Below are 24,568 nucleotides of genomic sequence, written 5' to 3'. Positions count from 1 at the left end.
TGATGTTCTTGGTGACCTTGGCAATTAACCAACAGTCCTATAGCAAATCTAGTGCTCAACTACATGGTGGTACTTCTCTTTGAAGTATCCCCCCGCTCAAAAAGCTTCAATGGTTTTCCTTCATCTCCGTTATCCTCCATCCATATCCAACATCCATCTCTCCTACCCCAGCTTATGCATCGGTATCTCTTTGAATCACTCCTCACCTTTAGCTTTAGGGATCCACAATCCTAGTCTTAGGGATCCACCAATCCAATTATATCCACCAAGCCTCATCTTTTGAGATCCAAAATCCTAGTCCTAGGGATCTTCGAAACCCATCTTCCGCCAATTTGACTCTTTGAAATCCTGTTGCATCAGCTTTTTAATCCCATCATCCATCTCCCCATCCTGGATTCCTTTTATAGCACTCCGCTCCTTCACCCTCTGCAATCCCTGAGATCTTAAGCTTGCTTCCTCTTGTGCCTCTGATTCTCCCTTTATCATTCTCCCGTAGTGAGAGTTTGCGCTAACTAAACCTCTTCTCTTAAGCCAATCTGAGTCTTCTTGCTCATCTTGGATTCTTTTACTTTTCAAGAAGTCATCGAGCCTCGCTTTCTCTCCCTGCCGCCTTCTTGAGGGGGCATCTTGCAGTCCATTCTCTCATGTTCTGCTCTAGCCTTGGGCATCTTATTTTCTTATCTTTGATGCCATGCCACTTGCGGCATCACATCAAAGAGGGGCAAAATGTAGACACCTAAAAACCTTTAGAAAATAAAGTATTTTTATTTTCTGAAAAATTCTTGATGACATCATCATTTATTAATTAATTAATTTTTATGCCATTAAATCCTTTTATCTTAATTAAAAATATTTAATTGAGGAATCCCTCCCAAAAATTTTTGAATCTTATTTAAACATTATTTCGTTATTTATTAATTATTTAATTAATAAATTGACCAAAAAACCCAAAATAAAAAAAAAATTTATTTTTTGCCCAAAACTTGGCCAATTTCCTTAAGACCACTAACCTCTTCCAAAATCTTCTAATCCTTCTTTAATTTTGATTAAAGGCTAATCCCATCATTTCTTACCCCTAAGCCCAACTCAAAATATTTAATTAAGATTAAATATTAATCCTCATGTTTATTAAAAAAGTTTTAATAAATATCTCCTCAACCCAAACCCTTGAAATATATAAAACTTTATTTATTTCCTAAAAATCTAATTTATCCTCATCCTAAGAAGTTCTAGACTCTTCTAGAAAGTCTTCATCCTCATGCTAGGAAGTTCTAGACTATTCTAGAAAGTCTTTATCCTCATCCAAAGTCTAGACTCTTCTAGAAGATGTCTTTAAACCTAATCCTAATCCCCTCCTAACCTTGTCACATTCCCCAAACATGGGTTAAGACTTACTAACCCAAGCCAAAGCTAACAAATATATCCTCCTTCACCCACCCTCATTAAATGCCATCCACTTGCCTATCCCTAAGCTAATCCTAAACCATCCTAATCCATCCTCTAATCATTTGCACAATCCTAAGCAAGCTTAAAACCTTCCTAATCAAGCCCAAGACGAAATTCCTCTCATCTCCCTCAAAATATCCCAACCATAAAACTTTATGAAGCCCACTAGGCCATAAATGACTCTTCCAAGCCATTTTATTGCTCTTACAAGCCAATATGAGGGTCTTTATGAAGATTTTATCCCTTGAGCCTCCTTTGTTGACTCATCCTTCCCCTTTCCTCCATCCTCTCACCCTGTGACATGTGTCACTCCCTGATTGGCTATAAAGAAGTACAATCCATGTGCTCTCCTCTCATGCAATCTGAGCCCTCCATGAGCGTTTTCCCATCCTTGCATCTTAGCCCTCAATCCCTCAAGCCTCTTGCCTATAAATTGGATCCTTCCCCTTTGCAAAATAACACAATCCATGAAGTAAAGTCATAATGCCATTTTAAGAAGCCATTTTACATCAAAACCATACACTCACACCTAAATTCCAACTCCATTTGAAGCATAAAGCTTGAGCATACATCCTATCTATTTAGACAAAGCTACTCAACAAGAGAGCTTCTCATTGAGAGAGCCCATTAGTGGCTCATATTCTCAATTGAGAGCTCATCTTAGTCTATCTTGAAGTTTATGAATTTTGTTTAGTTTGTAGAAGCTTTTATTTAAATTTGGTTTCTATTAGCATACTAACATTGCTCATATACAATTAGCAGTGCTACTCACATACTTAACAAGTCTCCTCATCCAGCCTTAGATGGAAAGACACCTTTTGAGGCATGGTGCAGAAAAAAATCGATTGTGAGTCACCTTAGAGTCTTCGATTGTCCAACATGGGAAAACCTTTATTCCAGGAGTTGCAAGGCACCGACACCTAGGCCTTGTACCTTTATCAGTTATGAAGACAATGTGAAGGCTTACAGACTGATGGATCTAGAGACTCATGAGATTTTTGTGGAGAAGGATGTTCACTTTGAGGAAAGTTCTTCGAGCTTGTCCTCTACTCCTCTCCACACATCATATATAGTGGAAATTGATAGTGACACTAGCGATAGTGCTTCAACAGGTTCAAATATGTGGGGTTCTATTGACAGTTACAGTGAGAGGTCACATTAGTCCAGTCCACATGCTTACATTGCCACAGTGAAAGGTCCATCACATCATGGTACATCTCGTCTTCTACCTCTAGCTTCGATTGACTTGGGAGATAGACTTGAGGACATACATCTTCTCATTGATGAAGGTGATCCTTCTATAGTTGTTGCGAGGGCTCACTCTGACCCTCATGTCCATTCTCTACATGATCAATCTTCGCAGGTTGGCATGATTGTGGATCCTTATGAACAAAAATTAGTGGAGGTCTCTTTGTCAGTAGAGGAGATAGATGGTTCAATGGAGCAGGTTCAACAGACATCCTTGACCGATTTGTATTCATTCTTTTCAGCATAGTTGGAAGGGGTTAACTTTAGCATTAACACAGGAATACTTGAGTAGGTTTCAAGGCCATCATACATCTTCAGCAATGTACCTTTGCCTTTGTTTCTTCCTAAGGGGAGGAACACCATTCTGCATTCTTGTACCACCTTCTTCATTGGAGGGGCTTTCACTTGTTGGCATTCTTCTTTTGGGGGGGGAGCCTATTCTGTCTCTCTTCCTTCTTTCATTCTCTTATGTATATAATGGATGTATGTCGTAATGGGGGGGTTTTTGATTACTCCATCCATCAATGCATCCATATTTATCTCTCTTTTGGGGGGAGGGTTTTTCCCATGAGGTTTTCCCTCTTTCTCCGCTTTATGAGAGATTTGCATTTTCATTATGTACATGGGTACCTAACATGACCTAGTAGCCAGGACCCATTATGCATCTACATCCTAGTTCATAAGCTTAAGGGAATTCCCCTAAGTTGCACTTAAGGGGGGGTGTTGGTGTAAATAAGTATTTACTTATTACGCTTACTTAAGTTTACTTAGGTTAATGCATTATTTAATTATTTTGCATTGTTTTATTATTTTTATTTGTGAGACTCTTAGGAGTTTGCACACCTTTTTGAGTTGTCATGTAGACAACATAGGAGTACACAAATCTATTTTAGCACATGGTGTCTACAACACTGTTTTGCATGTCACACCTTTGTAGGCTTATCCTCTCATCACCGCACTTACTTCCATGCTTAATGGAGGATAACCCATATCTGGTGGACATGTGCTTGGTTGTATGACACATCATGGTGTTGATTACAAGACATTCTAGATGTATCTCAAAGGCCTTTATATACAGGCACTCCTAGTGTACTTTTACATTACATTGCATGGCATATTGAATACATTGTCATTCTAATCATACTCTCTCTCTCTTTGGTCTACTATGTGCTTGTGTTTGAGTTCTTAGTTCCTAGGTGAATTTTTCCCTTAGGCAAATTCTTACAGTAAGCATACTAAAACTTATGGGTATCATCCCTACCCTAGTTTTACTTTCTATTTGGAAGGTTTTTGGGTCACCATATCTTGTGTCAAAAGTGTTATGAATGTTTTACTATTTTCATTCTTTCATGCATGTAGAATATCATATGAAGTATTAATTGATGAAATAAGTTGAATTTTTATTGGTTCTTGATTCACCCCTCCCCTCTTAGTAACCTACCCTTGTTGGGTGATGCGACGCACTCCCCTGCCCACAGGTGGTTAATTATGTGGTGTTCCATGTTCACTAGCAGTCATGGCTTTTGGTGCAATGGCAAGTGGGCCCAACAATTGGTATCAGATCCTGGTTTTGGCTTGGTCATGGGTTCAAATCTCCCCGGTGCCTTCCTGACCTGTGTAAGCACCTGGTATGTGCGTCGAGGGGGAGATTGTTGGGTGATGCGACGCGCTCCCCTACCCATAGGTGGTTAATTATGTGGTGTTCCATGTTCACTAACAGTCATGGCTTTTGGTGCAACGATAAATGGGCGAAACAACCCTATCCTATATTTCCAAAAAAACTTTTCACCTTGCAATTTTTTCTTGATGAAATAAATAACATGTTCAACTGAGTCTACATTTTGGCCTAGCACTGCACCTATAGCATAGTTTGAGGCATCTGTATCGATTTGGAAAGGTAGTCCCCAATTGGTCCCTCTCAAAATGGGTGATGTGAGAAATTCTTTGAGTAGCAAGAAAGATGTAGCACACTCAGAGTCTGAGTCAAATCCTTAACAAGTTATAAAGGGGTACTACAAGTTGATTGAAATTCTTGATGAATTTTCTATAATATCTAGCATACATCCTAGGAAACTTTACACATCCTTTTGCTTCTCTAGTGTAGGCAAGGTACTAATAACTTCAATCTTTGTTGGATCTGCTTGGATGCCTTGGGATGAAATGAAATGACCTAGTACTACTCCTTCCATCATCATAAAATATTCTTCATTGTTTAGGGAAAGGTTATAGTCTTGGAATCTCTTGAGTACCGTTTCTAAATTTGCTTTTGCTTCCTCAAAAGTAGTCCCATAAATAGTAAAATCATCCATGTAGATCTCCATATAGTTAGTAGATCTATCTGAAAAGATACTTATCAAAGCTCGTTGGAATGTGGTTGGATCATTGCACAAGCCAAAAGGTAAAACTAAGTAGGCAAACATTCCCCGTAGGTAGGTGAAGGTTGTTTTTTGTTGGTCCTTAGGAGCTATTTATATTTGATTGTAACCACTAAAACCATCAATAAAAGAAAAATATTTATTTCCAACTAAGTTGTCAAGAACTTGATCTATGAATGGCAAGGGGAAGTGGTCTTTTTAGTGGCTGAATTGAGCTCCCTATAATCTACACAAACTCTCCATTTTCCTCCCTTCTTTAGAACTATAACCAAGGGTGAGACCCATTAGTTATCAAAGATAGGGTAAAAAAAACTAGCACTTAATAGTTTCTTGAGCTCATTTTTAACTATATCCCTCAAAACATGGTTAACTCTCCTCTAAGGTTGTCAGACAATCTTGAAGTTGGGACTGATAAGAAGCATATGAGTGCAGAGCATAGGATCTAATTATATCATGTCCATGTATTCCCAAGAAAATTCTTTTTTTTTTTCCTACAATAAATACAACATAATTTTCTGATGGGAAGGTGATAAGGCATTGTTTAAATTCAACTCTCTTCCTTGACCAACTTCCATCTTAATAACCTTATCTACCGTGAATAATTGGGCAATAGGAGAGGAATCCACTTCATGAGGTAATAATGAGTGAATAGATTGGGAAGCTTCTACATGTTGAGATGTGTTCAAAGGTGGTTATATGGTCTCTAAGACACATTCTACTTGACAACACACTTGAGGCTCTATTCCATACTCATTCATGATAATGGATGAAATGATCTCATCTTCTTCTTGAGAGGCTACAAATGACTCTTGACCTATCATCATTAGTTAATGGATTAAATTGACCTTTGGATCATCATCACCCAAGTCTAGTCAAATTACTTGATCATCTAGCAACAATGGTTGAGCAGGGGATTATAAAGTTAGGTTTTTAGTATGGATACCATTAGGTATTGTCATCTTCCTAGACTGACAAGCTATATAGGCATTTGTAGTAGTTGACCATGGTCATCCTAAAATTAAAGGATATCCACCCATGTTAGCCTTTGTAGAAAGGACAAAAAAGTCTACTGGATACTCCCAAGAGTTTAAGGTGACTATGACATCTTCTATCATCTCATTTGGCTTTATAGTAGAACTATTGGCAAGCTAAAGTATGGTCGGTGTTCCTCCGAGACCAATGATATGAGATTGGGACAATACCTCCTTTGTCATGATATTTGTGGATGCTCCTAAGTCAACTAATGCATTTTGAAGTTGCATCCCATGAATGGTGACAATAACTACAAGACTCTCGGGGTCAGAATATTTGGGTACAGTCAATTTATCCACCATTAAATCAGACAATTGTCCTAAGATATGAATATTTTTTGGATCTTTCTTCCTTTTTATTGGTTATTTGATACATGCTTCCTTGATGCATTTAGTATAGGCAATAACTTCCTTGATAACATCAAGTAATGGTATTTTTACTGTCATTTGCTTCATTTGATTAAGGAAATCAATTACTGCTTGGTTATCTACTAACTAGCATTTTTCCATCAACCTATGAGGAAACAAAGATTCTTTGGCTACAAGAGAGTTTTTTGAACTGACACATCCACTTGTTCAATTGGGGAATCTTCAACTTCAGTTATTATACAATTTTGGGGTGAAGGAAGAGTAGTGCTTGACCTTAAGTGGATATCATTCAAGGAAATAGTATATCTTTGTTGTTGTGTTGGTTATTTGGTATTGTTGGGATTAGGATTAGGATGAACTAGTAGCTAAGTCTACTTAGGAGGAGTGTTAGTGGTTATAGGAGGAGGCATTAAAGTATGTTGTTAAGGTGGTAGCATTAAGGCTTGCTGACTAAGTTGGATATTCCAATTTTGAGGTTGTTGTCAACCTTGCTAAGGTTGTTCCTGACCCTGCTAAGGTTGTTGCCAACCCTGTTGAGGTTGCTGCCAATTATTATTTCCACTAAAACTAGGATTTTGAGAATTTTTTCATTGATTTTTATTATTATAATTTTGAAGAGGATCTTGTGGCATACCCTATCTTTGAGCCCATGGTCTTCATTGAGCAACGTAGAGAACCTCTCCATTTTCATCAATGGCTCTAAACCCAGGAGGCATTGGTTGTGTCTCCGGGATTGCAACAAACTTACATCTATAGATCCTTTTCTTCTCCCTACAATGTGGACAATATTCATCTAACATGGCATCAATTTTTTCCTTCTTCCTTCTCACCTACATGCTATCCAACTGAGTAGCTACATCTTAATGATGTCTTTTTTGAAATATGATAATAAATTGGATAACTCCATCTTAGATATTCCTGAACCACCATTAGACTTATGTGGTAGGTTTGTAAGTCCCCTACCTTTCTTCACAATGGCCCTAGAATAATTCAGACATATACTCTATATATCAATCCAATTTTTTTGAGTGATATCTCCTCTTTCCATAAGATCTATAGCCTCAATACTTCCATCATTTATACCTCTCAGAAAAATATGTTTCTTTCATTCTTCATTTAGTTGGTGTTGTGTATTATACTACAGGTTGAACATGAACTGTGAGACACAGTCTTCCAAGGTTTCATTGTCCTTTCGGGACATTTTGAAAATGTCATTCAAATCTTGACCTTTGCAATAAGAAACAAATTTCTCATTGCAGGATAATCTACTATAACATTAGCATACAACCCCATGAACCATCTTAGAGCATCTTACTTTAGGGTGGATGGAAACAACTTCAGCTTGTGAGCATTAATTGTATTGTCATAACTTCTATGAAGGATGTCAAACTCAAAGAGAAAGGTTTTAGGGTATTCGGTAATTAGGCTATTGAACCTAGGAAGTGCAGCAAAAGGTATGTTCTTCAAATTTTGATTACCTTGCTAAGGAGGGATAAGAAAAGGAAATGTAGGCTAAGCCATTCCTAGAGGTGGTGGTTGATAGATAAGAAGGGCAAGTGGATTATCTTGGTATTCAGGTTCAACAAAAATTTCATTCAAATGCAAGGATTCTTCAGAGGATGAGGGTATTTTTTCTTAAGAAACTTCAAATGAATTTTCAAAAGGTTCTTCTTCTTCATCTTCACTGAGAGGTTCTTCAAGCTCAAGATTAAAAATATCTTCCTGATTATTATGAGGAAGAAATCTCCCAAGGAGGTATCTTCTTCTATGCATTCAAAATAATGTAGAATTTAAACTAACATAATGGTTTTAGGGTCAAACTAGATTGACACCATCCCTAACAACAGTGCCAAAAATGGTTGGTCAACTTAATACCTTAGTAATGAAGGATTGGACATCCTTCCACAGTGATTCTATGGTTAGACAACATCATGTGTTTTACTTAAAATAGTACACTAACTTCATTTAGTTTATCAATCCGAGAGCGTAAACTTGAAATGATGACTACAAAGTATATGCTCTAATTCTTCTTTAAGTCATTACAACAAAAGAAAAGGCAATGTTGAAAGAAACCTATGCTAGAAATTGAAATGAAAACTTAACTTAAAGATTAAGGTAATGTTGCAAATGGTAAACCTATCTATACCTATGCTATAGGAACAGTTCATTGATTCTATTATCCATGGCTGTAGGAGCAACAAATTTCTACCTTACTTAGAAACAACAAGGAAATGAAATCTATTCTAATAGAATAGTTCACTCACCAAGTGGGCCACCTTGGATGAGTGAAAAGAAAGTACAATCAAGATAAGAGATATAAACTTGAACCATGCATTCTATTCATTCATGGCAAAAGACTACACTTGCTTAAAAATAATATCACACTATGTCGCTATGAAAATCAACCTATTCTATTCTTCTTGACTACTGACTTCAAAGCTACAACAATTCTTATTTAAAGGAAAGTAAAACTACTTCCTAAATCTAAGATCACACTATTAATGAGGATCAATTATAGACTCATAAAGTTTGAAAGAAAAACACTATTATCCACAAACAAATCTTCCAGGAATATAGCAAGTTGTGGAAGCTACAATCATGTGTCGCAACAACATAAAGCAATGAATGTTCACTCCACTTGTAGAGGTCTAGCAATCTGGTTGGCTTTGACTTCTTTAGCACTGAAATGTTGATCATCGAATATCTGAGGAAAATATCTGCAAAACAATCAATGCACACACAACCTCCATATACATATATTTATTTCATCATCAATATTAGAGAAAAGGTGTAAAGTTCAAATTACCACTCTTGCAAATCCTATGGCTACAAGAGGAAAACTACCCAAAATATAGCATAAATGGGAAAACATTTATTAGCATGTAGTTCTACTTCATACTTCATTACATCATTTCTATTCATGGATTCAAGTGTGTGTGTGTGTATAAGTTCATCTGCTTGAAACCATAAAGTCATAACTGTTTGCAAGATAATTGCTTAAAAGTAAGATAAACAGAACTTAGAACAATGGCCTTTTGGAGGCCCATCAATAGGTCCCTCTACTCCTTTGGGTTGTGGTATTCTAGAGGAAGCATGGATTGGTAAGAAGGTGAGTTATTATTTTCTCAAAACCTTCAGTTGTAAAGTATTTGCACATATAGGTTCTAAAAAACAAAACCAAGCTAGAAGCTAAATAAAAGAAATGTTTATTTGTTGGATATGACATTGATGAATTTGGTTATATGATTTGGGATTTTGAAAAATCATAAAATTGTAATTAAAAGGGATGTCATATGTAATGAGAAAGTGTTGTACAAAGACCTTTTGCAACAACATGAGATGAAAGAAAATGATTATGTAATGCTAGATGATACTCAAAAGGGTGATGTTCCAATAGTCCCTCATGCTCCACAAGAAAACATACCACACACCCCAATGAATGTTAGATGATCAACAAGGCTAAGTAGACCTACAAAATGATTTTCTCCCTCTTTATATTCTATTTTATTAATAGATGTTGGTAAACTTGACTGTTATGATGACACTATATAGGTGGATACAAAGAATTAGTGGGAGTCTGCAATGATAGAAGAAATGGGTTGTTTGCTAAAAATCACACTTGGGATTTATGTAAGTTTCTTGTAGGTAAAATGGCTTTACAGATAAATGGGTTTACATGTTGAAAGAAGATGATGGAGGTAAGAAAATATTTAAAGTCGGGCTAGTTGTAAAAGGATTTGTAGAAAAGGATCTTAATTTTGATGAGATATTTTATTCTATTGATAAAATGACTTCTATTCACATTATTTTAAGTATTGTCACTACTAAATATTTGCATTTGGAGAAACTTGATGTTAATATTGTCTTTCTTCACAGTGATCTGGATGAAGAAATATATATGGCACAACCACAAGGATTTGAGGTGAAAGGTAAGGAGAATTTAGTGTGCAGATTGAAGAAAAATTTATATGGCTTGAAGCAAGCACCTTGACAATGGTATCTTAAATTTGGCAGTTTTATAAATGAACATGGTTATACTCGATGTCATTTTGACCATTGTGTTTTTTTTAAGTGGTTGGATAATGGCAACTAGATTATTTTATGTTTATATGTTGATGATATGCTTGTAGCTAGGTCTAACATGGATCACACTAAGGGGTTAAAATAATAGTCAGCATATGCACTTGCTATGAAGGACTTGGGGATAGAAAAACAAATCCTTGGTATGAAAAATTGTAGAGACAAGAAGAACAAACAATTGATATTATCTCAAGCTAATTATATTGAGAAGGTGTTGCAACATTTCTCTATGGAGAATGCCAAAGTTGTTAGTACACCTTTTGCCTAGTCATTTGAAATTGACTAAGGAGATGTGTCCAAAGACACAAGAAGAGGAGGATAATATGTCCAAATTACCTTGTGCTTTAGCTTTAGGGAGCTTAATGTATGTCATGATATGTACTAGGCCAGATATTTCAACATGTAGTGGGAGTTGTTAGCAGGTATATGAGTCATCCTAGGATTGAGCATTGGAATGTAGTTAAATGGATTCTTAAATGTTGGGATCTGCTACTACTTTTCAAGGCTATGTTAAAGTGGGAAATGATTTTTTTATTTTATGTAAATCAGTTTCTGGATTAGATTGTGTGGAGATTTTTACCATCAACATTTCGAATCACACTACATGATCCATCATTAGGATGAGAGAGCAAGAGATGTCAAACAACGTAAGTAGCAGATTTAGCAAAGACTCACCAAATAAAGAAGAACAAGAAAAAAGGAAATGCACAAACCCCGAAGCTGAACCAAATAATAATAAATATGAAAAATATAAAAACAAAACAAGACAATAGGGGTGAATGACTAAAACAAAAGGACATCACACAAGAATATAAAAATAAGACGACCAAGAATATAAGTACCTATATATATATATATAAAATCTTATCCATGCAAATATGTAATACACCTAAAACCTCTAAAACATATAAATGAGCAAATATTATAAAAGTTTTTTTTCAAAAAAAGAAGTGGAAAAAAACATTTTTTTTTAAATTGTGAAGGAGAGAGAAAGTGACAAAAATTAGAAAGAAATTAATAAATAAGTAAATAAAATTGGAGAAAATAGGGAAAGACATTTAATAGGTGGCATTATTAAATGTAACTTGTGGCTTGAGGGTTTATTCAATGTAACTTGCTAGGGCGACTTTTGGCTTATGCATGTAAGGGTTTTATTTAATTTGTAATTGGCTAGGCCAACTTGTGGCTTAGTTGGGTATAAGTAGGGGAACTTGTGTAGTCTTTTGATGATTCATTCAATGAAGTGAGTCATAATGAGTGTAGGATCCATCTCAGAGAAGAAGAGGTGGTAGAGGAGCAAATTTTGAGGAGCTAGTAGCTGAGGCTTGGGAAACAAGGAGATTTCTTGGTGGGCTTATGGGCACCAGGTTAGATCTTCCTTGGATATTTCTACTAGAGTATGGATCTAGACTGACTAGGGTTTGGATTAGATCTTGAGGGATCTTGCAGAATTGTTACTTGCTTTGTATTTAGTCATAACCGAGAAGGCCTTACAGCCTGACACATTACATGTAATCAATTATATCTATGAATAAATTATTGTGATTTGGCATCAAATCGTGCATTGTTGTTATAGGGGGCTAGAACATCTCCTTTGGGGATTCTCCTACCTTGCACCACATCACTATGTTGACTTAGATTTAGCAGGGGATCCTGATGCCAGGTGGAGTACTACAAGATATGTCTTTTTTTATTGGTGGGACAATAGCGAGTTGAGTTTCTTGGTTACAGAAGATGAATGATTTAGATCTACTACAAAGGGAAATTATGTTGCTTCTATAGAGGTAGCCAAGGAGATGATATGGCTTCAATTCTACATGGCGCAATTCTTCATGGTGAATTGGGACATCCACTTAGGGATAATCATCTGTATATAGATAGTCAAAGTGCTATTCATCTTGCCAAGAACTTTTCTTTGCATTCAAAGACAAAACACATACAATTATGGTACCATTTCATTTAGTCTATTTTGGATTATTGGAAGTTAAAGATGGACAAGATACATAAAAATGATAATCTATCAGTTATGTTTATAAAGGTAGTGACAAGGGAGAAGTTGAACTCAGTAGTAGAATTGCTACAGGATTAGTCTCCAAGTGGGAGATTATTATCTAGTGTGGAGCCTGATCAGTCCCCAAGTGGGAGATTATTAATTTGTGGTGACTGATCAGGGAAGTATTATACACTCTCCATAATTCCTTGGTGGGGTTCAAGGGCATAACCCCTGAAAAAAATTGGGCCTATTTTATCAGCAATTTTTGGGCCGACATGTTGTAACTGACTATAACCCTAAAGCAAAAGAAATCTTGTACAAAATAGCTTAAGGTTAGGGATTCCATGGGTGTGATTCCATAATAGCTTCTTGTTGCAGTATTGATATGTAGGGGATTATAGATTGTAATTAGGTTTTAATTATTGGATAATAAAAATATTTGACTCACTATTTGGTGGACATAGCCCAAGGATTGGGTGAACCATGTTAAATCTTTATTTCTTGTGTTCTTTTATGTGTGCTTTATTATTTTCTAATATTGGATGTATTTGCATGTAATTTTTATTTATGTCTTGTTAATCCAAACATTGAGCTCAGCTAGAGACTATCTACCTCTTTTTTCCCTTTGTTTTCCAAATATTAGTTGTTATTCCTTCCTAAGTTATCTTGATTTCTAATTGTAGTTTGGACACTAGTATCTATAAAATAACCTTCCTCTCTATCCTCCCTATCCTTTATCAATTATTGTATAATCATGTTGTCCATCTCATGATCTAAAAGGTTGTCATACTCAATATTAGGTAAATGCTCTAGTTGTTTTTCCTAATTCCCTTCACCAAGTTGCTTATCATCTTCTTGATGAATGCCTGTCAGTTCTTGGATTCCAAAATCCTCCCAGTTTTGTGATAACTCTATGTTATTCTTTTTCATTCCAGCCATACTCGAATTAGTGAGCTTTTTAACTTGGCTAACTGATTTGATTTTCCTTAATAGAATCTCTACTTCAATTTGTAAAAGGATATTATTTTGGCCCTTTTTCCCTTTATCCCCCTAAAAATATATTATATTCTAGTCTGCATTTTCAACTTTTAATAAATTCAGGCACACTTTTCTCCTTTTCTTTTTTTATTAAGTCTTTTATTATCCACCTTTACTTTAGATATGGTTATCCCAACCTGATTCTTTGTAATAAAGTTCTTGATAATCTTTGTCGTTTATGGTTTTGCCTCATTCTCTATTTCCAATTATAACCTTACTAAGCTACTCTTTGTTATTATTAGTACAATCATTCTTTTCCACTGCTATTTATGATTCTTCATTCTTCTTATAGCCAATTTAATGCATACTCTTTTGTTGGAATTGTATCATTTATTCTTTTCTACTATCCCAAATAGATTTATTTGGTAATAAATTATCTCTTCCCTCTATTTCATTTTCCTAAATATCTAGCGTACTACTATTGTCATTGATATCTTCTATAGTTTTACTATTAGGTGATGACAAAGATGGTGTTTCCTTGAGGCCTTGTTTACATCCACATGCTCCAATTCTTTTATTGACTCTTGCGTTGTGTTTGGATTAGAAGCAACATTTTCCTTATTGATTTTCTTACGTGAGCTATTTGAATTATGTCATAATGTGAGCTATGTGAATTATGCCATAATGTGAGCTAATCACAAATATCATTGTGAGTTGAGATGATTTCATTGATTAAATGCTTAGAATTTCTCATACTTTCTTGGATTTCTTCAATATAGCCTTGTTGTTATTGGCATAGTGCACATTATTCCATCCTACCACCCCTTTCCTCTTGGATGCTAATACCTTGGATTTGTGCTAATGCACTTTTCATATTTTCAAAGTCTTGAAGTAATATTTTTTCTAACTCTATTTTGCAAGTACCTTCTTTGTATGTATAAAGATTTGTTGTGCCACTAAACATCTTCTATATCAAATCTACTAGCTAGAAGACTATCTTCTAGATTTTTGTCCACAACCTCTTCTAAGATTTCTCCTTCCTCGGGATCCTTGTATATTGAATAACACACATTAACTTCCTTGGGATTATCTGATATAGATTTAATCATATTCCCATTTACTTCATTGTCTTGAGTATGGTGTTGCCTTTGTTCTTCTTTGTTGTTTGTTTGCTTCTCTTATGAATTATGGTTCATATCTTCCTCTACTATTTCTCTTCTTCCTTTTCTTTGGATGGCATAACAATTTTGATGGCCAGTCTATGATTTGTTTGTTTACTTCCCACCTTATTCATATCATCCTCTGCCAATACATTTTGGTGGGACAAGATTTTGTTGTAGTCTTTTTCCCTCCATGCCAAACTTCTTTTAGTTGATATAGGATACAAAAAATTTAGGTTTGATTTCCTATGAGCATTGCAGGTTGATTTATATCCATAACCATTTCTATATTTTGAATCGTATAGAGATATGTTATGGCTGTATCCATTATATCGAGTTTCTTGTAGGGTATATATTGATCTATTTATGATAATTCTAATGTGTTTTAACTCTTGAGAACCAACCCTAATTTTGACTAGAACCTTGATTTCATTGGATTTCTTATAATAAGGGTCAAAACCTAGGGTTTCTCCTATCAAATTTCCTATTTGAATCACTATTTGGTTGTGCAATAGTTCAACGAGGACATTATTTATAGCTACCCATGTGGGAAACAATAATTTGCTCATTCCTTCTATATCAAAATTGGGTACCCATTCTATAAAATTAATGATGAAACCTTTATAGAAACACATAGGCTCACTAATTAATTCATTACTAATTACTTTATTTTTACAATGTAAATAAGCTAAACAATCAAAGAGGGAAGAGATACATACCTGGTTGCCAAATGTTGCTTGTAGCCATTCTATAAAATTTGATTTGTTTGCCCTAGGGCCATTACAGATTGCAAAGATACCTAGAGCCCTACATTCAAACCATCGATCTTCATTGAAATGACTAGTAATGATTAATATATCTTCATTGGTTAGTTGTTTGATATTGTCATTTGACATTGTAGATCTTGATGCATTTTTACCCTTGTTAATCAAATCGGGTTTTCCATCAAAGAGACTTTTAATTTGTTAAGCTTTTTGTGATTCATTATTATTGTTGATCTACAGTTTCCCTATGTTTCATTTCTTAGATTGTCCCATTCATCCAAAGTGTTACTGAAATACTACTTATTGGTGATTCCCCTTTCATCTGTTATAGGGTTTCTTCCTAGAGGGTATTTGTTAGCTTTAGATACCAAGTTTGGCCTTCCTAGGGGGAGCTCTTGTTTGTTGATCTATTTTGACTTCTAACTTCTTTTTGAATTTTCTTCTTAACCATTTTTTTCCATCCATCATATGAAAAATTGGGATGAATAGTGTTGCCTAGGGTTTTTGTCATGAATTGTTTTTTTCTTGTGATGATTGAACCTCAATTTTCATTTCCCTAAGAGATGTTTCCTTTGATTTTATAGTCAAGGAGACATGGCTGTTTTCTTATTCTTCTTTATCTTTTTTTCTCTCATATTTGGTCTTGGCATAGAAATTTGTTGTCAATCTTGATTGCAAACTGTTGAAATTTAGCCTTTTGATATAATTTCCTTTGCATTTTGATTTCTCTAATTAGCAACCTGAAAGGAAAATCTGGTAGAGAATTTGAAGAGTTTGTAGTCATTAGATACTTCAAATGAGAAGTACAAAGCTTCAAGTTTGTTTATGGTTGTGAGAAGATCACTTCTATAGTATTTTATGTTGCCAAACATGCATACTTATTTGTCGGGGTTCACATAAAAGTTCACATTTTTTCTTGCAATAGAACCATTGCATTTTTAGCAACCTCTATAGAAATGTTTAATATTATAAATGTTCTAGATTTTTATTCATATTATATTTTTTTATAATTAATTTATCTGATTACATTGTATTTTGATAATAACTTTATGCTCTGGATTCGATTTTGGATGTCTTTTATCCTTTGTGATTTGAAATGCCACATAGTGTGATCCAAAGTGTTGACGATTAAAAGAATCCACAATCAAATCAAGAAACACAAATAAACTCATGCTAAATGAATTGTAGAAATCTAATGATGTTAATTAATAAACATAAATTAACTAATAATTAATTTATAGCTTAAAATTCTTTTTATTTTTTGAACTTTTTAAAAAGAATTATATATATATATATATATATATATATATATATATATGATGCAATTGTTGTTTTCCTCTTCAATGATTATTCTAAAATATTTAATTTTAGAATATATGTTTATTTATCCACATTATATATAAACATTTCTAACTATACATATTGTCTACACCATTGTAGCGACACTAGTATTAATTTAATAAAGTTGATAGGCTTTTCATTGTGGGCATCATTCATTGATGGAAAATTGTCATGCACCAGAAAACTATCTTATGCACTGGAAAGTTATATTTAGGCTAACTGACCAGAAACTGAAAAAGAGTGGCAGTTTTCCTGAAAAATCTCTTGCACGGTGAATTGGTACAACAAGTTGTTTCTCAAGCCACACATCTGCTAGGCAGATTACAACAAATAAACTTATCACACTAGGTGTCTACCAGTTCGTTTGGAAGGTAAGCTTTGGAGCATGCTCCTGCTGGAAGATGTGTTGAATCCTAGGTAGCCAATATCAGATTTCAATTTTTATCGAGTTGCCTCTCCCCACTGCTAAAGTGAGACCTCTGCACCCAACCTCTATAAAACACTTTGAAATAAGAAGGTTTTCAAATCATCCATAATTCACATTATCTGATTAGTAGAAGTATGCATGTGTTTGACAAGAATCTTGGCTAGATGTTAATGGTGAAACTTTTAATTGGAATCAATTAAAATGATAAATCTTGCACAAGTTACTCTGATTTTATGTTTCTTGGGTGGTTGAATCCCTGATCTCTCGGTGTACCTTTTATATGAAAACTTTGGACAATTTATGATGAAATTATGATAGATTCTACCACTGAGGTGACTGGGTTTTCTGTTTTAGTTGAATCCTAGAAATTGCAAGCACTCGACACTTCTTGATCCATGCGAAGGATAGATGATCGATTAATAGAGACTACATACTTTGTAGATGCTTAATTTTTTAATATGTATTATATGATATTGTGGAGATTTTATATAGAGTTATACCTCACAAACTTAGCCTTCTTAGTCTAGTATCCCCTTGAAACGACGTGAGCCATTTACAAAAGGAACTCCAACGAATAACAAATTTCTATATATAATAGAGAGTGATTTTAAAAATTTGATGGAATTGTGTGGTTTGTTCTGTGGACTTTCCTCTCTGAATTTAAGTACATCCTATGAATTTAAATCTTGGCACCGTGCAACACTATTTGATTTGTGGGAGAGATGAATTATGTATATCTTATTGCAATTTCTAAAAGCTGTAGTGATTAATTACTAACTAGTGTAATTGTGGATTAGGATACAAATATCAAATATGTGTCTTGTTAATAGCGAGGAACCCTCTATAAGAAAATGTATAAGAGATTCAGTAGCTAACAAGATAATAGTGGTGACCATGTTTATCTTTTCCTTTTATCTATAACCACATCCAACAGTTTTAGAATATATGCAACAGAGTTAGTCTTTAAACGACATGATTCTAGCAAATGTTGGAGAGATTAGTTTATATGTGCCAATCTCACTTGTTCAAAATTATCTAAATCCTTTTCACTAAACCTAATTTATATTCATATAATAATTGAATTTTGAAAAGTCAAAAAAATTTGAGCAGTTTGAGATTAAATCATATTGCTAATTCTTGAAGAGAAATATAAAAGTAGAATGCATCTCACAAATTGGATAGAAGTAGTGGATTTATAGAAAGAAAAATAATTTAACTATAGATCATTTCATTCACTGTATTTACATGTTCTTAGACCTTGAATTGAGTTCTAGATCATATATGGTTCTCTAATAAGTAGTAAGGTCAATATTAGAATTGAATTACATCAAGTGGAATGGGACTTGAGAGAAAGTACTAGCAGCGACAAGTGATCCTTAGATGCATCTAAAGAAAATAATTTTATGATATGACAAATATCTTGGGCATAGGCAACTACTTGGATAAATTTGATAAATACAAATTCATGGAATGATAAACATGATAAAGCAACCAAATGGATAAATTTGATCATTTTAGATTCATGGAAGGGTAAGTATCTTAATAGAAAAACTCATTGGTAGGATGAGGTAGTCTTGTAATAGTCATGCCTATCTTGTCTCTTGGTAGGACAATAGAAACACATTAGAATCACAAAGGCAAACTTTGTTAATTCTCCTTGAATGAAGGAGCGAATCATTGCAAGAAGAAAAAATCTTATCTTCCTCGACTTTTTTAAATATAAAACTCATCGTTGAAATTTAGAGTCAAAAGAAAAAATGAGATGAACTAAAGAGTAGTGCAAATTGTATTTCACAGTCCGACAATCTCCCCTTGTGTGTGTCAAACTCATGCTGCAAATATCTAGGTTAGAAGATGTTATGTGCCTTGGCTTATTGGTAAGAGAATCTTATTGGTGAGAGAAGCTTTGGAGAACTCCAACTATTAATATTGTAATTCTTCTTATATTAAGAATAATAATTTTCACAACAAGAAAATGTATGAAATCTACACCAATTGAAAATATATGAAAAATTTAAATGGAATTCTTATCTTTAAGAATGTATCATGCATCAAGTTGTCTGAAAGAAAGAAAAAGCTTTAAAGAAGAAGCAAATGTAGATCCATTCAATTTCATATGAAACCATTAAAGAATAAGGCATATGAAACCATTAGTGAGATAAAAATGGTTGCAAAAACTTTAGTTAAAGTTGAAATTATAATGTATCAAATTACAAATTATTGTTATGCTCATCCTTCATGGTCTCTTCCTTGATTGAACAATATAATATTTTTACAATTAGATAAATAAAGAAATAATATATATATATCTCTATACATAGAGAGTTCCAAAAATTAAACTTATCAAAACCATGATAGGTCATCATTAATGCCTCAATATGTATTTCTACATGAATAGATAGAGACATGCAATGCAAATTTAAGAAAATGTAAACATGTTATTTTTTATCAATATATGTTAGTAATTAGTCTTCTAAGGTTGGGACCCAAAAAGGTCTCATGCTACCCACTTTCACTAGAAAACTAGTCTCTGCATTTTGCCATTTAGAGAATTCCTGCCTTAATATCTCCAACTATCATTTTTAGGCATTTGATTACTTGGATGGACTAAGTTGCTTCAAACAATACAACTTAGGTATTTACCCTTTTGAAAGCGGAAGATAGATTTATTTACAACTTTTAAAACAATAAAATTTTAGATGTACTACAACTCTCTCATTATTAACATTATAATATTTTTTTTGAAGTCTAGAAAATTATTTATTGAGATTAATTATTATTGTATGTTTACTTCAAGTAGAACCAAACCTAAGAGCTTGTATATAAGAGGCTCACAATTCATAATTGTAGTTCTAGCCTCTTACCTTGAATAAAAACTAATATTATGTAATAAATAGTTCATATTAAAAGAAAAAATATTATGGAAGGAAGTATTCATATTCCACTAGTGCTAGGTCAAGAGTTTTCATCACAGATGTTGTCATGTACAATATTTTTGATATATTCTTACATTGTTTACCCAGTGTTGCATAGTGAATTGCAAAAACACCAAGGGAGAGACAAAGTCGGGTGTTATTCTATATTTTAGAGAGATGCTATATGAGAAAGAAATGTTGAGTTGGTTTAATTCCTACAATTCATCCAAATGGAAGTTCTTTGTTAATTGTAAACAACAAGAAGGAAGTTCAATAACTATAACATTTTTCATTTTTGACACAAATAGATTTACAAATGTAACTTCTTTAAAGCCTAAAATTTATTTTTCATTTTCATGATTTTTTTAGAACTTTTTAAATTTTGACAATCGACTTGACCCTTAACCTACAGGGTACGAGTGCTCGTAAATAATTCCCATTTGGCAACAAGAATACAAGCGGAATAGGCATATGTAAAATTCTTAAAAATTTTAGTTCTTCGTTTGGATGCACCATATCAGAATTGGAATACGAAATAAAATAGGAATACGTATTCCAATTTTGGCCCAAAAATGAGGTTTTGTAATTCCACCCAAATAGGTAAAATTGGAATACGTATTTCTACCAATTTTATTTATTTTAGAAAATATAAATTTTTGAGTCTACGAATTCCTCATCAAATTTTTGGTTGAACCAAATACATAATAGAAATACGTACCCCCATTTTCTATTCCAGAATAAGTATTCCAGAATAATTATTCCTATTCCCACAGCCAAACGGGCTGTTATTACTAAGTACTACTAACTCTCTCCCCTTTCATGGCAAGAGAAAGAGAAGGCAAGTTACTCCCCGGCTCCATACAAACACCGGGCATCACAACTCCTCGACTGCCCACGCAACTGTCTTCCCCAACTCTGATCCGACCATATTCCACTCTTCCTCCCTCGTAAAAATGCCCAAATAGCATGGCATTCCTCCCTGTAACTCCATTCCTCTCCACTGTCACCATCTCTGGATTCAGCAACGCTTCCATGCTGTCCACAAGGGCACCCTCTCCCCAAGCAACGCTAGACCCCAATCCCTTCATATACACAGCGAAAACAACTGACCCTCTGCAGAGCTGCACAAAATGCTCACCCGCCAGGGTCCTCACTGCCTGCCATATGGTGTCCATAAACGTTACTTTGCCCCATAACTCAATTCTATCGCCCTCCTGCCTTTTCCCCACCATTACCCATTTACACACAACTGTCAACACTGCCACTGTAAGCCCTGTTAATACATACAACACAGGTAAGAAAATCACAGAAATGAACATTCCTGTGTTGTTCTCCCCGTATGAGAGCAATCCAAGAGGCAGAATGAAGGCCAGAGCAAGAAACGCATAGGGCAGCCCCGTTTGCATCAACGGTTGGGCCAGCAAAAGCCATAGGAACAATGCCCAGCTTTGAACAGGGGCCGCCGGTCTTGAGACTACTTTTACAGTGGTCATGGCGGAGGACTGCGGGGTTGCAAAGGGGCAGGCATTTAGGTCGAAGCCCACGTCGGATTGTTGTAAAAGGGTTTTCCATGCTGGGTGAAGCGGCAAACCGGCTCGTAGGCGCTGGCAGATGTCGTAGACCAGAGATCGCCCGTGGTCTATTGAGGCGCTGTCGTGGGAGGACGACGCAGGGATCACACCCAGACCAGGGCACTGTCTGTAGGGTTCGAATTGGAGCTGCTCTGCCTCTTCTGGGTCGAGCAAGTGATTCAAATTCATCTCCCCTGTGTCGATGTACGGGTATTTTTCTTCATTCCATGGCTTAGTGCAGTCCAGGGCCTCTTCCCTTTCTGCAATTGATTTGGGTACTGGTCGGATCTGTAGCTGTAGGATGTAGTTGACTCCCGAGGGAGAGGTTAATCGGTTTTTGAAATCCTCTGCGAGAAAGTGAAGGGGTCTGGTGTCGGCTGGGTCGCGGGGAATGGCGCCGGTTTCCGGCGGGAGGAGGCTGTCATTTGGGTTTACTGCACCTGCATCTTCACTGATCTGTGGGTTGGCGGGTCGGAGCTTGAATTTGACGTAGTGATCGGCCGGGTTTTGCTCTGACCGGAATAGGCGGCATATGTTGGAGTAGTAGTGTAGTTCTGCATAGGAATTTGTCTGTCTGAGGGAATCCCATACGGCGTCCCGGATGTGAGGTGATCGCTTGACTTGCTCTTCTCTGTGGCTGAGCCCACCGACTAGCCATTGAAAGAAGTCTGCAAATGTTCTGGCGTAGAATGCCTTCCCTGTCTTGAGCGTAAGGTCGATTAGAGAGTGTGTGGTGTTATTTGAGTCGGACATTATCTGAATGGATGCGCCTCGGGCATCCGTGCGAGCGTCGTCGTCTGCGCTGAGGCTGTTGCTGTGGCGGATTATGACGGAGTATTCTTTGCCGGGTGAAAAAATTTCGTGCTGGGGAAGGCCTTTGAGATCATTGAAGATTGTGAGGGTGCCTCTTGCAGCTACACCTAGGCGGTGGAAATAACGGGACTGGACTTTCAGGGTTGTTTTTGCCAGATGCGCCGCGAGATTCCCCACAATTTTTCTGTAAAGATTGTCCATTTGAAGGATTCTCTTATCTGAGAGAAGATCAGGGGATTGACTCTGGCCGTTCACCATCACCGGCTTATCTGTTCCCACGTACACGCCCCCGGCTTGCAGTGTGAAGTCTTCAGGTGCCAGAGACAATGCTCCCAGCGTGACTCGGTCCTGCAACGTGGAGCCTGGTAAAAGTAGGCTCTGGGTGCCTGTCACACAGTTTGAACCTACTTGGATTTTCCCCAATGTAAAGCTACTTGGGTTTTTGTGGGTCATCGTTATTATTTTAGAGAAGTCGCCCAAGTGGGTGTTGGATCCCAGCTGAAAGAGGTCTGGATCGACTATGGCGTTGATTGCCCTGATTGATGCCGAGCTGCCGATTTTTGCTCCCAAGCATTTTAGATAAATGCAGAAAGCTTCGGTTCCTGAAAGGAGCTGAATAAATCTTTGATGACACAAGGTCAAGAGCCTGTGTATGAACCAAATTCGAAGGCCCAGATTAGAGGAGGCTCTGGTAGGTGCCTCAGTAGGCTTAACCTTTCCCACAATACACCATTTGAGAATGCAGGTCATCAGTGTTAGCACAAAGCCGTAGGCTATATAAGTGCATCCAACACAGAATGCAAGCTGCAGGACTTTTACTTCTAGAAGTATTTGAGATGCAATTTCCACAACAGTCGTAGGCTCGTTCAGTGCAACCAAAGCTGCGAGAATGGCGGGTGGCCAATGGAATGCCCCTGCTAGAGAAAATAGTAGAAAGCCCCGGTCGGAGAACACGTGGATATGAGGCAACTGCATTGTCTTTGAAAGCCATGCAAACAATGGATACACTATTGCTGCAGCCAAAGTGCTGACCATGGCCAGTGTGTATAGGCCCAGCAATTGCCACATGTGAATGGTCGTTGTTGCCGAATCGCTGTGCTTCTTTCCAACCTGTATTTAATCAGAGAGGTTTATTTCATCAGTATGAAAACTGAAACGATATACAACTTAAAATTTGGTTTCCTTCCCCTTCCGGACATCCTGACATAAGAATTGGGCTTAAATTGTCAAGAGAGTTGAGGTTTAGAGTCGATGAGAAATGAAATCAATGTTCAGAGTGATGACGAAAAACCCGTACATTCTGTCAATCTTATAAGCTTCAGATCTGATAATTATACCATATAGAAAGATAATAACGAGAACAAATGATGATGACTTAACATAAGAATCTTGGGTTCTAGCGGGAAGCCAAAGGAGGGTCTCAATCAATCTATTTAAATTTGTGACAAAAATAGATAAATCATGCCTGCGAAGGAAATTGATATCTTGACAAGTCTTACACAGCAAACTACACTATGCCAATAAAAGGGTTTACAGGTAAATTGAAATTTCATTATATAAATAATAATAACATACCTTCAGGTTTGGATGTGGTGTTTTCTTCTCGAAGTATTGCCCAATTTCTGTCCTGTGAAGTGCAGGAACAACAGATCCTGATTCCAAAGTAGAACCCATTTGAAGGAAGGCAAAAGGGCCAACCAAGGAACGACTTCCTATCTTTACAGAACCTAAATATAACATTCCGTTTTTTACTTGATGATTCTCCAAAGTTGCGCCTTCAGAGACCACTGCTTCGTCTGCTATAGACACCAAAGAAGGGTCTGTGATGTCTACGCTGTCTAAAACCACATCTTTTCCAATATTTGCCCCCAAAACCCTGTACCACCATACAATGAAAACAGTACCACGGAGGTGGGTGGCAAGCATGGTGGATGCAAAATCCCTTGCACGATATAGAGTCCACCATTTCACAAAATCCACGGACCACATAGACACCTTGGGTTTCGATGTATATTTCACTTGCATAAACGCCATCCCAAATATAGAGAGAGAAATGG

The 24,568-nt window shown here is 36.0% G+C and overlaps 1 protein-coding gene across 1 annotated transcript; it reads right to left on the bottom strand.

Moving 5' to 3' along the window:
- Positions 1-20,656: 20,656 nt before the first annotated feature.
- Positions 20,657-23,693, bottom strand: LOC149564018 (uncharacterized). The gene has a single exon (XM_089827122.1). The coding sequence runs from the start codon at positions 23,577-23,579 to the stop codon at positions 20,919-20,921; it is 2,661 nt and encodes an 886-aa protein (XP_089683248.1). The 5' UTR covers positions 23,580-23,693; the 3' UTR covers positions 20,657-20,918.
- Between the last annotated feature and the right edge of the window lie 875 nt (positions 23,694-24,568).

This window comes from Cupressus sempervirens, chromosome 4 (genome assembly GCF_028749045.1).
Source record: "Cupressus sempervirens isolate cs-2001-9-10 chromosome 4, ASM2874904v1, whole genome shotgun sequence".
In the NCBI taxonomy this organism is placed as follows: domain Eukaryota; kingdom Viridiplantae; phylum Streptophyta; class Pinopsida; order Cupressales; family Cupressaceae; genus Cupressus; species Cupressus sempervirens.
Note: the sequence above shows the minus strand (reverse complement) of the source record. Positions and strands in the feature narration are given on the sequence as shown.

Bases quoted from the DNA above. Each gene is read 5' to 3' on its own strand.
- LOC149564018 (XM_089827122.1), bottom strand. From the start codon at position 23,579: ATGTGGCAATTGCTGGGCCTATACACACTGGCCATGGTCAGCACTTTG.